Source organism: Camelus ferus, chromosome 32 (assembly GCF_009834535.1).
Source record: "Camelus ferus isolate YT-003-E chromosome 32, BCGSAC_Cfer_1.0, whole genome shotgun sequence".
Taxonomy (NCBI): Eukaryota; Metazoa; Chordata; class Mammalia; order Artiodactyla; family Camelidae; genus Camelus; species Camelus ferus.
The window spans coordinates 3,933,658-3,947,160 of NC_045727.1; the positions used below are offsets into that span (position 1 = coordinate 3,933,658).

Below are 13,503 nucleotides of genomic sequence, written 5' to 3' on the forward strand. Positions count from 1 at the left end.
TCAGCAAGTGGCTTCCCTCTCCTGGGCCTCAGTTTTCTCATCTGGAAAATGGGGGTGATAACAAAGCCTCATGTGGTTGTTTTGATGATTAAATGTGATATAAATGTATGCAAAGGGCCTGCCATATGTGGGGGGGTGGGTGGAGAAATGTCAGTTCCCTGGAGCTTTTGGCTCAAGATACTGGGTAGGGGTCTCCTCTGCCCCACGCCCCAGCTTCCCAGATGCAGGTGCCATCTGCTCCAGGATGAATGGTTGCTGGAGCTGGGGGGATGAAGACCAGAAAGTAGCATTTGAAGGGCCAGAGCCTGTTTTGAACCCAATCCCCACCCAGCAGCACTGAGACCAGCCTACAGAGATGGGAGATGGAAAGCTGGCACCAGAAGTTACCTGGCATTGCCAGCTTCTCTGAGCCCCACATCCTCATCTGTAAAATGGGTCAGTTGTGAAGAAGGAGCTAAGTTGTGTATCTGGGACAGTAACTCAGGGGAGATTGGTCAGGAGGTTCTGCCCCCCTTTCTTGGTCTGACGGGGGCTGTTTTTCCCAGTGCTTCCTAAGTCCAGATCATTCTCTGTCAGCCCCCTGCTAGCTTCCTCATTTCCTTCAGGGCTCTGCTCAAATGTCACCTCCTTCGCAAAGCCTGTCCTGAATGGACTGCCTCAGTTAGCATGCTGCCCCCAGCACACACCTCAGGCCACTCTCTCCCCCAACTCTGCTTTATTTTTCTTCTCAGCCCCCTTACAGCCATTGGTTTATTTGTCCTTTGTCCAGTTCTCCACTCTAGAATGTCAGTCTCTGGAAGGCAGGAATTCCCTCTTATTTTCTGCTGTATCTCCAGGGCCCAGAAACTTCCCTGGCGCAAAGCAGATACTCAGGAAAATATCTGGCAACTGAAGAAATGGTATCTGACACGTGGCAGGTGCTCAGTAAAAATGTACGGACACATAGTAGGTGCTCAGTAAAATGTACTGAGGAATAAATGGCTGAATTAGAGATTATATTAGTTTCCTCTGGCTGTAACAAACGATCATCATCTTAGACGCTTAAAACAGGCCACACTTATTGATCACCTACGATGTGAAAGGCCAGAGTGGGGCCCTGGGGAGAAAAGGGGACTGAGGAATGAAAGCTAGATGCACCCAGGTTCCTGTGACTGTCAAGTTCTCTGAGAAACCTCTCCCCCAAATTTTAAAGGTTTGTTGCCATTTCTTTCTTCAACTCTTATGTTTGTAAGAGCAGCCAGTGATGTTTAGCTGATGCATCGACTAATACCTGTTGCACCCAGTAAGCAGGAAGCCCTTGGACGTGGCAGCTACCTCAACAGAGCATTTACCTGTGTGTGATTTGGCAGAATCTTCAAGCCGTCTGGATTCTAGTAATTTTTCCCCCCTAACTCAGCGCCCAGCAGTGTAGCTCAGGCCTCCATGGATTTCTCCCAGATGGGAGAGTTGGGAAGAAATTAATTTACCCCCATACGTAAAGTCTACGAATTCTGTGGGGAGGAAATAAGAGTGGAGTACGCCTGGGGAAATAAGTGATCATCGTTTCTGTGCACTTTTCAGAGCAGGGACCCTGTTCAACCCACAGCCTGATTCCTCAGTAGTTGGAGAGGATGAACATGCAAAGGATCAGAGCCCAGCACCTGCTGCTTCCTCTTATGAAGTGGCCTTGTCTCCCTGGACGACTGGTGGAATGGTGCAGCGGGAGGGAAGTAGGTTAGGCTCAAGTAAGGACTTCCTTCCTATGAGACTTGGAGGCAGCAGCTCCTTTGTCCTGCCTCTGTCACAGTTGGTATCCAGTCAGTTACCATGTGTTACGGGTGAATTGTGTGCCCCAAAGAGATTTGTTGAAGTCTTAAGCCCTAGTACCGGTGAAGGAGACCTTATCTGGAGATAGTCTTTGCAGATGTAATCACGATAAGGAGAGGTTCTCAGGATGGGACCCTAATCCAGTATAGCTTATAAAGAAGAGGAAAGAGAGACACACAGAGAGGAAAAGGCCATGTGACGACAGAGGCAGAGATTGAGGTGATGCCTCTACAAGCCGAGGAACGCCAAGGATGGCCAACAACACCAGAAGCAGGGAGAAAGCACAGGCAGATCAAGGGCGCGCAGCTCTGACAGTACCTTAATGATTTGGGACTTTGACGCCCCAGAGCACACACAATGTGTTAGTTTTCTGGGGCCGTCATACTAAAGTTTCATTAACTGGGTGGTTAAAACTATGGAAATTTATTTTCTCAGTTTTGGAGGCCAGGAGCCCAAAATCAAGATGTTGGCAGGATTGGTTGGTTCCCTGTGGAGATGCAGAAGGAGCATCTGGCCCAGTCCTCTCCTAGCTTCTGGTGGTGGCCGGCCATCCTGGTGCCTTCCGGGCTTGTAGACGCATCATTTCAATCTCTGCCCCTGTCTTCACAGGCGTTCCCTGGGTGTCATCTCTCTGTACCTTCACCTCTTCTGTAAGGACCCCAGTCATTGGATTAGTCAGCCCTCATCTGAATTTGATTTTGTCTGCAAAGACCCTGTTTCTAAATAAGGTCACTTCCTGAAGTTCTGGATGGACATGAATTTAAGGGAATGCTGTTCAACCTAGACCACCCCCCCATCAGTTCTTCCTTCCTACCCCTTGAGTCTGAGCACTTCTCCCCACTTCTCCTGCCACTGCCTGATCCCAGCATCGCTGCCTGGACCATTGCAGTAGCCTCCTGTCTGGTTCCCTCCACAGCCCATTTTTCACACAGCAGTTTGGCTGAGCCTTTGAAAAGGGCAAATTAGAACATGTCACTTCCTAATGCTCCTACAGTAAATCCTATCCCCATCCCTGTTATCGGACTGGGATGTCAGCTGCACACAGAGGGCACCACTGGGCCCCCCGCAGATGCCTGACAAACTTGTGCCAAGTGAAGCAGGTGCAGGGACTCGTGGGTCCCCTGTGAGCTCTGCCCACCTCAGACTCACCACTGTGGAACGTAGCAGCAGCTGACTGTCCACATTTTACAGACCAGGAAACTGAGGTTCTGAGAGGTGAAACAGTAGTCCCACGTTGGTTTGGGCCCTCTGGAAGCATGCAGATGCCAAGATGGCATTAGATGTGCAAGAGGTTTATTGGGAAGACGCCTGTGAAGGAAGAGGAGAGGGAGACGGGGAGCCCGGGACAGCCTGCACACGCGATGCTGGTCTGGCACCTGGGGAGGGAGGGGGGAAGGAAGGAGGGTGGTAGGAGGACCCTCGGACTGCAGCACAGCCCTGAAACAGTCTCGGCTCAGCTGATGTGAGCCCCAGAACAAGACGTGCTGGTCTCCTCAGGCTGCTGTAACAAAATACCACAAACCGGGTAACTTAACAGAATTTTATTTCTCGCAGTTCTGGAGGCTAGAAGTCCAATATCAAGGTACCAGCAGGGTTGGTTTTTGGTGAGAGCTCTCTTCCTGGCTTGCAGAAGTCTGCCTTCTTGCTGTGGCTTTTCCTTTCTGCACATGCAGAGAGAGAGAGAGAGAGAGCGCACGCTCTGGTGTCTCTTCCTCTTCTTATAAGGACACCAGTGCTGTCACATTGGGCCCCACTCTTATGACCTCATTTAACCTTAATTACCTGCTTAAAGGCCCTGTCTCCAAATACAGTCGCAACAGGGGTTAGGACTTCGACGTAGGGATTTGGGGGACACGTTTCAGTCTGTAATACCAGGTTGCCTTTTCCAGCGTCGGCAGGACTGGCCTGGCCCTACTGCCCTGGTCATGCTCGGTCGTTGGCTGGGAGCAGGCCCGGGCAAGCGTGGCCTCAGACTACTGCAGTGGATCCAGAGGTGCGGCACCTGGAGACTGTCACCAGCTCTTCACAGGACGTTCTTTCTTGAAGGGAGAGCTGAGTGGCATGTCCCACGGCTGCCGCATGTCGTAAGAATACGGCAGTGCTCACTTAGAGTCTGCTAAGGCACCAGGCACAGTCATGGGGCTCAGGGTGCTCGTGGGATCCCTGCACGGCCCCCTGTGGTGGTCCTACTGTTATCCCTGTTTTACTGATGGGGTAACTGAGGACCTGAGTGACTTTTCCTTGGAGTTTCACAGCCGGGGTTTGACCCTCCCTCGGCCTCCCAGCCTGTCCCCCTCCTCCTTTATCTAAGGGTGGCTTTGGGAATTTGGAGGATTCACAATGTTCAGACCTCGAGTATCAGCTGTGAAGGCGTTTAATAATCACCCTCCCTGAGAATTCCAGCTCCAAGGAATAGGTCCAAGGCCAGAAAACACTCACTTCGGCAGGACCTCACTCCTTTCTGATGATAACCAGTGTCGACTGAGTGTGTGCCTGGGATATACTTGTAACAGAAATTTGAACGTGGAGCCTAGAGAAGTATGATGCTTTGTCCAAGGTCACACACCAAGCTGGTGGCAAAGCCAAGAACAGAACTCTCAGTCTCGTGCTTCTGACCTAAAATCCCCCATTCCCTGCCGCAAGGCAGCTTGGCCCACTGCAGAGGGTCACCAGGCACTCTGGATTCAAATCCCACCTCTACCGCGTTAACCTCGGTGACCACAGGTACGCGCTGTCTCCTCTCTGGGCCTTCATTTTTTGTCTGGAAAACAGGAATAGTAGCGTCTACCTCATTGGGCCGCACCTTGGGGAAGCGATTGCACCTCCCTGCTGTGCCTCAGTTTCCCCATCTGTAAAATGGGAACACAGTAGACCTACCTCACAGTGTTGTGGTGAAGATTGAATGAGTTCCAATCCACTTAAAATGCTCTGGCTGTTCAGATTCAGCTACAGCCTGACTTTGGCTGCGTCATCTGAACTCCCTGCCCACACTTACTCTCTCAAACTGGGGATCCAGGAGGAAGCACAGTGTGGGAAGAAGAGGCCAAGGGCCCACCTGGGACGTACCACCAACTCAGTAGCAGACTTCAAGGAAGTCACGGGACCCCACTTTTCCCCAGCTGTGCACTGGGGTGGGAGTGTTGGACAATTGACAGATTGTTCCTCCTCGGTGTGACTTCCTAAGCTGAATCTTTGAGTCCCTGAGTGGAGTTCAAAGAAAGATTATTGGATTCTGAGTCTGCTGGACACCGATGAGAATTTACAAGGCATACCCTGTCCTGAGACTCCATGAAGTATCACCATGCAGACAGCTGGCTCCCAGAACACCGCGGGACCGGGTGTGCTGTCCCCTCTCAGGGTAACAGCAGCCAACACTTATCAAGTCCTACTGTGCTCACCGGAGAGGTTAACTAACTGTCCAAAGGTCACACGGCTAACTTGGAGCTGGAGCTGACACCAGCAGTCCTTAAATCACACTGCTTCTCTCAATAATCTTTTTTAGCCTTCCCAATAATAACTTCTGAAAAGTAGAAACTTACATTTCCCATTTTTTAAGATGGGAGACCCCCAGGGGATCTGAACCAGAGCTGGACTTCAGATTCTAAGGGCTTAACTCCTCTGTTCTACCCAGTACTGGCAAATGAAGGCAGAGAGACAGAGCCTTGGAACCCACTGAACTTGTACTGAGTGTCCGCCCCACCCCACTCCTCCAGACTCTCTGGGGGCCACCTGAGATCACCTTCCCCTGGACAGAGCACACAGGGCAGCAAGGAGTGACCACAGGGCCTCCGAGCAGAACAGAACGTCAATTCCTGATCTCTGAGAATGGGCTAAATGACATCCTTTTTCACCAGAGCGGCATCTTTTGGCTTGGACAGGCGCCTGGCCCGCCAGCCCCGAGCCACAAGCTGTATCTCTTCCACTTCCCTGGAACCGGAGCGAGCCCTCTGTGCCTGCCCAGAGCTGCCCCTTCCCATGTTTGTCTAACCTCCCTGACCCTGGCAAGCGCTCGTCGCCTTTTTCTTCCTTTCTCAAAAACCTGGACACAATAGGAAGCGTTTCCTTGAACTTATTAAAAAATCCAGACTTGTAAATTAATTTGTCCGTGTTGTACAAAGGCAGTGCAGATGGACTCATTAGCATGCACACAACAAATAATTATAGATGAATTTTTAGCTGGCCTGCCTAATGCGCTTGCTGGGTTAATTATGTCAATGTATAATTACATCAGCCCGGGGAGACATAATGGCATACCCCGCTGAGCAGGCCCTGCCTAATGACGGGGCGCGGGGGGAGCGCTGACAGAGGGAAGACGGCAGCGGCGTCCCAGTGCACCTGCTTACCTCGCACAAACGCCCATTGTCCAAGCCTTCCGCCACCCAAACAAACAGGCCGGAGGATGGGGATGAAACCAGAGGTGGCCTTGTTCCAGCCAGACCTGAAGGCCCCCAAGTAGAGACACTACCCCATTTCTTCTATCAGCAGATATTTATTGGGTTGGACTGTGGGTCAGGCTTCAGTCACCCACAAGGGGTCCAGTGGAGGAGTGAAAACAGATGCAGTCCCAGCCCTGCTTTGTTGTGAAGTTTGCAGTCCAGTGAGTGTTTGGGGCGGGGGGGATAGCTCAAGTGGTAGAGTGCATGCTTAGCATGCACAAGGTCCTGGGCTCAATCCCCAGGACCTCCTCTAAAAATAAATAAATAAGTAAACCTAGTTACCTTTCCTCCTCCCAAAAAAAAAAAAAAAAAAAAAAAACTTAAAAAAAAAAAGACATAGTGAGTGTTAGTTAATAATGCGAATCAATGAAAATTGGAAATACAATGAGGTAACGGTGCAGACAACTGGAGGAGCTCATATCAGAGGACTGACTGGTCAAGGAAGTCTTCCTGGAAGAAGTGGGATTTGAATTGCAAAGGCAAGTAAGCATTAACTAGCTGAAAGGGATTGGGGAGGACAGGGTGTTCCTGGCAGAGGCTCCTGTCCAAACAAAGGCTCTAGGGTGGGAAGATGCATTTGAGGGACTGAGAGAAGAAGACCAGTGTGTCTAGAGCTCAGAAAGGCAGGGATAGCAAGGACTTCCATTTTTTTCAGCTGACCAAGTGCCAGGCACCATGTTGAGCACTTTGCATGAATCTTCATCACAGCCCCATAAGGTTGATACTATTGTGGTGAGCCACAGAGAGGTAGAGCCATTTGCCAAGGTCACACAGCAATCCTGAGAAGCAAGTATGGATTAGACCAGGACCAGGGACATCTGACTCCAGGGTCCACACCTCTGCACCAGCAGAAAGCCGTGGCCAAACGGATGCTGGCAAGAGACCAGGAAGAGAGAGGGCTCCAAGGCATTAGAAAGAACTGTGGACCAGACCCAGGCCCCTTGGTCTGGAATAAGGAGGCCTCCACATTCCTGGGCCCCATGAACACCCTCCTGCAGTTGCTGGAGTTAAAAGTTCCATACCACTGGGACAGGAACTCTTTATGGCATCAAAGAAAGAGACCCAGACTTGAGTCTCTCCACTCTTCAGCAAGTCGCCTGATTTCTCTGAGCCTCAGTTTCCTGATCTGTGAAAACAAGTTGGATCCAAGTCAGCTTCCAGAGAACATCGTGGGAACCCATTCCCAGGACTGGCTTCGTAACCTGGAAGATGCCGCACCAGCCTCCTGCCCCAGATGGAGAGCTGGGGGGAGCCTCCTGGAAGAAGAGTTGTTGGATTCTAGAGCTAAAAGAAGAGGAGGTGACAGGGTGGGAGGCAGGACAGAATTCCAGGTGGAAGGGCCTACAGTCCTCAAATTTAGCTGCTGGGAAATTCAGGACCTCTTATATCCAGGTATATATCTCGCCCCCAGAAAAACCGTCATTTAATCGACCACAAGTATCACAAATGATGGTGCAATGGTCCAGATCCACTGAGAAGCACCCCAAGGATTATATGTACAAGATGCCATTAGGGAACCGCAGGTGAAAGAAAATAGGGAGGGAGCTAGGAGAGGTGGGAAACTGGGTGGAAGCATCCAGACCATGTACAGCCTAAAGAAGGGAGCACTGGGTGAGGCCGGGGGCCAGTCCTCGGCCCTCAGGGCAGTCATGTGTCCCCCAGGAGCAGGTCTGCTTCTATCCCCGCTGCCTGCAGCCCTTGTCTGGGAAGTCTCGCGGGAAGGCTGAGCTCAGACTGTTGGATTTCAGAGTGTGCCTGCTGGGTCCTTGCCAAGTGACGCTCCCTTTGGTTGGAGGTATGCAAGACACAGTACGGTGTCTAGAATCAGAAAAATGCAGTTATTGTGACAGTTATTATTGTTATTACATTCCCAGCTGAGCAGGACACCCATGCCCATGGGGACGGCCCCTCTCCCCGTGGGGCTGCTCTCTAAGTGCCTGGGAAGATCCGCTCCCTCATAAGGCAGGAAGCCCACGTTGCTCCCCTCAGCCACCAGAGAGATTCCAGACGGCACCTGTGGATGGTTCCCCCACCCCAGCTCCCGGGCCCTGCGGCCTCAGCCTGGGCGGCCCCAGCCCCTAGGGATCCCGCCACGCTTGTCCTCCTCTCTCTGCGCAGACCCTGTGCCTGTGTTTGAGGCGACACGCAGCCCAGACGACAGACTGCAGTCCCCCAGCTTTGACCCCAGCGGGCAGCCGCGGCGAGACCTCCACACTTCGTGGAAGAGACACCCTGAGCTCCTCGGCCCCAAAGGTACTGATAAGGCTTTCATGGAATGTCCATAATAAACAAATGGTCAGGGAACTCAATTTTATCATTTTAGATGTAAAATGGGTCAAGGTACACTTCTGCTGAAACAGACCAACCCCACATCTCAGAGACTTAATATATTTGAAGGATGGAAAAGTTGCAGGGAATGCTCCACGTAGCCATTCAGGGACCCAAACTGTGGTGGTCCTGCCACTGCCAACACTTGACTTCCAGAGTCGCAGTGAATGTTGACAGCTGGCCAACAGGCGAGGAAAGAATGTGGAGGATCACTCCAAGGTTCATGGGGTGCAGGCCTGGGCGTGGCACACATCCCACTGGCCAAAGCTCTGTCATGTGCCCACATCCCACTGCAAAGGAGGCTGGGAAATATAGTCTGGCTGTGTGCTCAGGAGAGGGAAACAGGATGTAGTGAACACAGCACTGTCTCAGCCCCAGACAAGACAAGTCAAGAAACTAGCAGAGCTAAAAATATAGTGTTTAGGTTTACATATACTGTGATAAAAATGTTTCAAAGCGAGAGAATATGAACAAAACTGAGCATGGTAGTTACCTATGGAAGGTGAGGTAGGAGGCCACTGTGGGCAGGAGCAAATAGCAGGTGAAAGGCATGGGTAACCACCCAGGTCTTGGGTGTTCATTGACCTGTGTTCCAGACACTGTGAGGGGCACCGGGGACACAGCCAGGAGCAAAACAGACAAAAATCTCTGCCCTTCTAGAGGGAGAGACCGATTGTCAACCAATAAATTAATAAAGTTGGTGAGAAAGCCTTTGGGAAAAAAATTCAAGGAGAGAATTAAGGGAGAGTCAGGTGAAGGGATGCTGGTCTAAGAAACGGTTGAGCAGGATTTACCTCAGAGGTCAGTAAGCTTTTTCTGAAAAGGACCAGAAGGTAAATATCTCAGGTGGTGGAGTCCATGCAGTTGCCATCACAACTACTTAACTCTGTGTGAAAGCAGCCATGGATAGTGTGTTCATGAGTGGGCAAGGCTTTGTTCCAATAAAACTTTATTGACAAAACATTTAGTGGGCCCAGATTTGGCCCATATGGAAGATAAAATGGGCTGAGTCTTGTCAAATGAAATTGTGACATGAAGTTGCTTCTCAGGCAATATCCAATCTCTCACACTCCCCCAAATAGTGGGAATAATCCAAATGTCCATCAGTGGATGAATGGAAAAAGCAAAGTGTGATATATCCATAGAAAGAAATATTACTTGGCCATAAAAAAGGAATGACAGACTGACACATGTCCAACCTGGATGAGCCTCGAAAACATTATGCCTAGGGAAAGGATCAAGTCACAAGAGGGCATATGTTATGATTCCAGTGATAGGAAATATCCAAAATACACAAATCCATAGAGACAGAAAGCAGAACAGTGGTTGCCAGGGGCTAGGGAAGGGAGTGGGGAGTCACTGCTTAGTGGGGACGGGTTTCCTTTTGGGGTGATGATGGTGTTCTGGAATTACTGGTATTGTTGCACGATATTGTAAATATAGTAAACATCACTGAATTGTGCACTTTAAAATGGTTAAAATGGTGAATTTTATGTTGTATGTATTTTACCGTATTTTTTGAAAAGAATAATAAAGAGAGCCAAGGAGGCTGGAGCAGGTCTGAGAAGGCAAAGGAAGCCTCTGGCTGTGCTGTCTGGGGCCAGCAGGATGGGAGCTTGACTTTCTGGCACACACGCTCGCCAGGGCTGCAGCCCAGCTGATGGCGGTGACAGCGGGTCCCGGCAGCTGCGCTCCCTCCAACACTGAGTTTGGGAAATTGATTCTTCTCCCAGCACTGTTGATCGATCCAGTTTGCAGAAAGCGGCTCTGGCTGTCACGCCATTCTCAGGGATGGGCGCTTTTCATCTTTTTCTTTCTCCAGAGCAGAGAGAAGGGACATCACCGGCCGGGCCCACGCTGACCGAGGGGAGCCGCCTCCCAGGCATTCCCAGCAAAGCTCTCCTGACTGAAACTTTGCTGCAGAGAAATGAGGCGGAGAAACAAAAGTGAGTGGGGGTAAGACGGGCAGGCTTCTGCCGCCCGACCTGGCTGGGTGGGACCCGGAAAGTCGCCCCCAGCCAAGGACCTGGGGGGCATCCAAATGCTGGTTGGAGATGGAGACACAGGCTTGGGTTCAAGCCACATCTCAGCAGTGCAGGGGCCAACCCTGGGCAGATCGCATCACCCCTCTGAGCCTCAGTTTCCCCATCTGGAAAATGGGCTCATTGCAGTGTATTAGTCAGGGCTCTCAAGAGAAACAGAACCAGTACGATTTTTTTTTCAATTAATTAAGAGGTGTATTCCAAGGACTTAGCTCACACGATTGAGGCTGGCAAGTCTGAATGGGTAGAGCCGGCCAGCAGAAACTGTCGGGCGGGAGTCAGTGCAGAGGCAGAATTTCTTCTTCCTCAGTTTTGTTCTTAAGACGTTCAGCTGATTAGGTGAGGCTCAGCCGTGTTATTATGAATATTCTCCTTAGCATCAACCCAATGTAGATGTTAACCTCATCTACAGAATACTTTTGCAGCAACACTTAGCTTAGTGTGTGACTGAGTGACTTGGCACTACAGCCCAGCCAGGGGGCACACACGCCTGTCACAGGCAGTGTCTGCTCCGAGTCTGCCATGAGAATGAAGCAAAGTGACGCCTGTATGTGCCCAGCTCAGCACTCAAACAGAGACACGCGGGTCAGTACATGTGTGCCTTTACAGTTGGTGCAGTGGTGATAAAATATGGGTTCTTAGGGCATTTCTAGGATGGTTTTATGATAGCTGTTACATTTATCCTTTCTTCCATTCCCTTTTCCCTTCATTCCACATATTTATGGAGCCACCTACTGTGTGCGAGGCACTGTTCTAGGAAACAGCAGTGAAAAAAATGGACAAAACTCTCTGCCCTCCTGGAGTTTACCTTCCAGTGAGAAAGACACAAATAAACAAGATAAATAAGCAGTATGCTAGATGCTAAGGATTGTGAAGACAAGGCAGAGGAGGATGAGGACAGCTGGGGGCTGAGGTTTTCAATAGAATGTTGGGGGAGGCCTCACTGAGAGGGTTAGCACAGCCTTAAGGAGGTGAGGGAGCCTGGCAGGTATATGGGAGGAGGGAGAACGGTCAGTGCGAAGGCCCTGAGGTAGGAACATGCCTGATGTGTTTGCACAGCAAGGAGGCTGGAGTGGAGTGAGTGAGGGCGAGGGGGCAGGATGAGATCAGGGGAAACAGGGCTCCTTACCTCGAGTCACTGAACCAGACAAGGTGAGGCCCAAGCTTTGTGTAAACCCTCCCCCAGCACAGGTAGGGACCCTCTTTCTCCACTGAGATGCTTGCCCCAGCGGGCTGGTAGGGCTTCCCAAACCCCTGCCACAGAAAGGGGAAAAAAATGCCTCCTCCAGGGACAATAGGAGTAACTAATGCTATTGAGGGAACACGGGGTGCCAGGCACCGTGCTGAATGTGCTCCACAGCACTCACCCAGGCAGACCCCACCAGAAACCCCACTTTATAAACAAGGAAATTGAGGCCCTGAGAGGCCAGGTCACTGGCTGCTGCAGCAACTTAACTGGACACTAGCCATAATGGAAGCCACACCTCAGACATTCAGCAGGGCAGCCAAGTTCCCGAATGTCACGTTTAAAGATTCATCCAAAAGACAGAGGTGCGGATTACAGGGAGTGCGCGAGGGGACGGGAAGCCAGGGTGGGCCGGTCTGCACACCACCTCTCTCTGCAGGGGCCTTCAAGAAGTACAGATCACTTTGGCAGCCAGACTGGGGGAGGCCGAGGAGAAGATCAAGGTGCTACATTCAGGTATGTCTGGCACACGTCCCCTGCCCTCACGCGGTGCCCCGGCCCCACCAGGAGGCCCAGTGGGAGTGGGAGCTCAGGTGTTCTAGAATCAGGAGTGCAAGAAAGGTGTTTGGGAAGGGAGAGGAAAGATCTGCATTGCCCAGCGCGGATCTGAGCTCCAGTCCCCGGAGGTCATGCTACTGTGGAGAGAGGATTTGAGATAAAATTAAATCAAGGATGACAAATGCAAGTGCCTGGCAAGCATCCTAGCTGGCCAGATTAGGGGAGACAGTAGGGAAGGGTGGGGTCTGGGTCAAACTGGAAAAGCCAGGCCTCATGTAAAGAAGTGGCCGCTGCTGAGTGCCAGCCAGGCACTGCCCTAGGGCCCAGCGTGGCCAGTCCCTTCCATCTTCTAAGAGCAATCAGAAATCTGGAATTTTGTGGGAAATCCTTCATTTATTATAATATACACATATCTGTTGACTTCGTTACTCCCCCCATCCCCCTAACTTCTAGGTCTGGACCTCAGAGTGGATGAGCTCGTGGACGAATGGCCCCACCCCGGTCCTGGAGTGGCCTAAGGGTGTTAGGGGGCTCATCCCCCAGGTCCTGGGACAGACCCCTTCCTCCACTTTCCTGGGTCCCCTGAGCTTCATAGACTCGTAGAGGATCATGTCATCTGCCCTCGCACCGTGGTCACTCCACAGCCCTCCCAGCAGCTCGAAGCCCCTCTAGGGGCAGGAAACCCCACCGTCACCAGTTCCGAGAGAAAAATCTTTCCTCACTACCCCAAGCCTCTTTCTGCCTTCTGGGCCCCACAGAAGAGGAGTGTGTCCCATCCTCCCTGGGGGTGGGGGGACCTCACCCTCGTGCTTTCATTTTTCCCAGCGTTAAAGGCCACGCAGACAGAGCTGCTGGAGCTGCGGCGGAAATACGATGAGGAGGCGGCATCCAAGTAAGTGAACGCCCTGCTGAGACAGGCCTCCTCCCTCTGACCCTCCCAGACCTGCCTTCTCCTTCTGACGCCTCTCCCTTGGCCTCTGCCTGAGGCACCCATTTAAAGATGCACCCTCTGCTCCACGCCCCCGTAGGCACACAGCCGTTCACCAGTCATTTGTGGTGCCATTCGAGCCGCCCAGACTGTAAAGAGCATCCTGGGCTGCTGGCCGGGCAGACTGCTGGGCAGGGGCTCCCCCCAGCCTCAGCCCCC

The 13,503-nt window shown here is 51.6% G+C and overlaps 1 protein-coding gene across 8 annotated transcripts in view; it reads left to right on the forward strand.

The window, feature by feature from the left end:
- CUX2 (cut like homeobox 2) overlaps positions 1–13,503 on the forward strand; it is a 241,094-nt gene that overhangs the window by 193,748 nt on the left and 33,843 nt on the right. For all 8 annotated transcript variants that reach the window (XM_032471785.1, XM_032471790.1, XM_032471787.1 and 5 more), the window contains 4 exons: positions 8,361–8,495; positions 10,393–10,516; positions 12,238–12,314; positions 13,182–13,248. In XM_032471785.1, the coding sequence (XP_032327676.1) occupies positions 8,361–8,495; positions 10,393–10,516; positions 12,238–12,314; positions 13,182–13,248 (403 nt within the window). The remainder of the gene's footprint in view (positions 1–8,360; positions 8,496–10,392; positions 10,517–12,237; positions 12,315–13,181; positions 13,249–13,503) is intronic.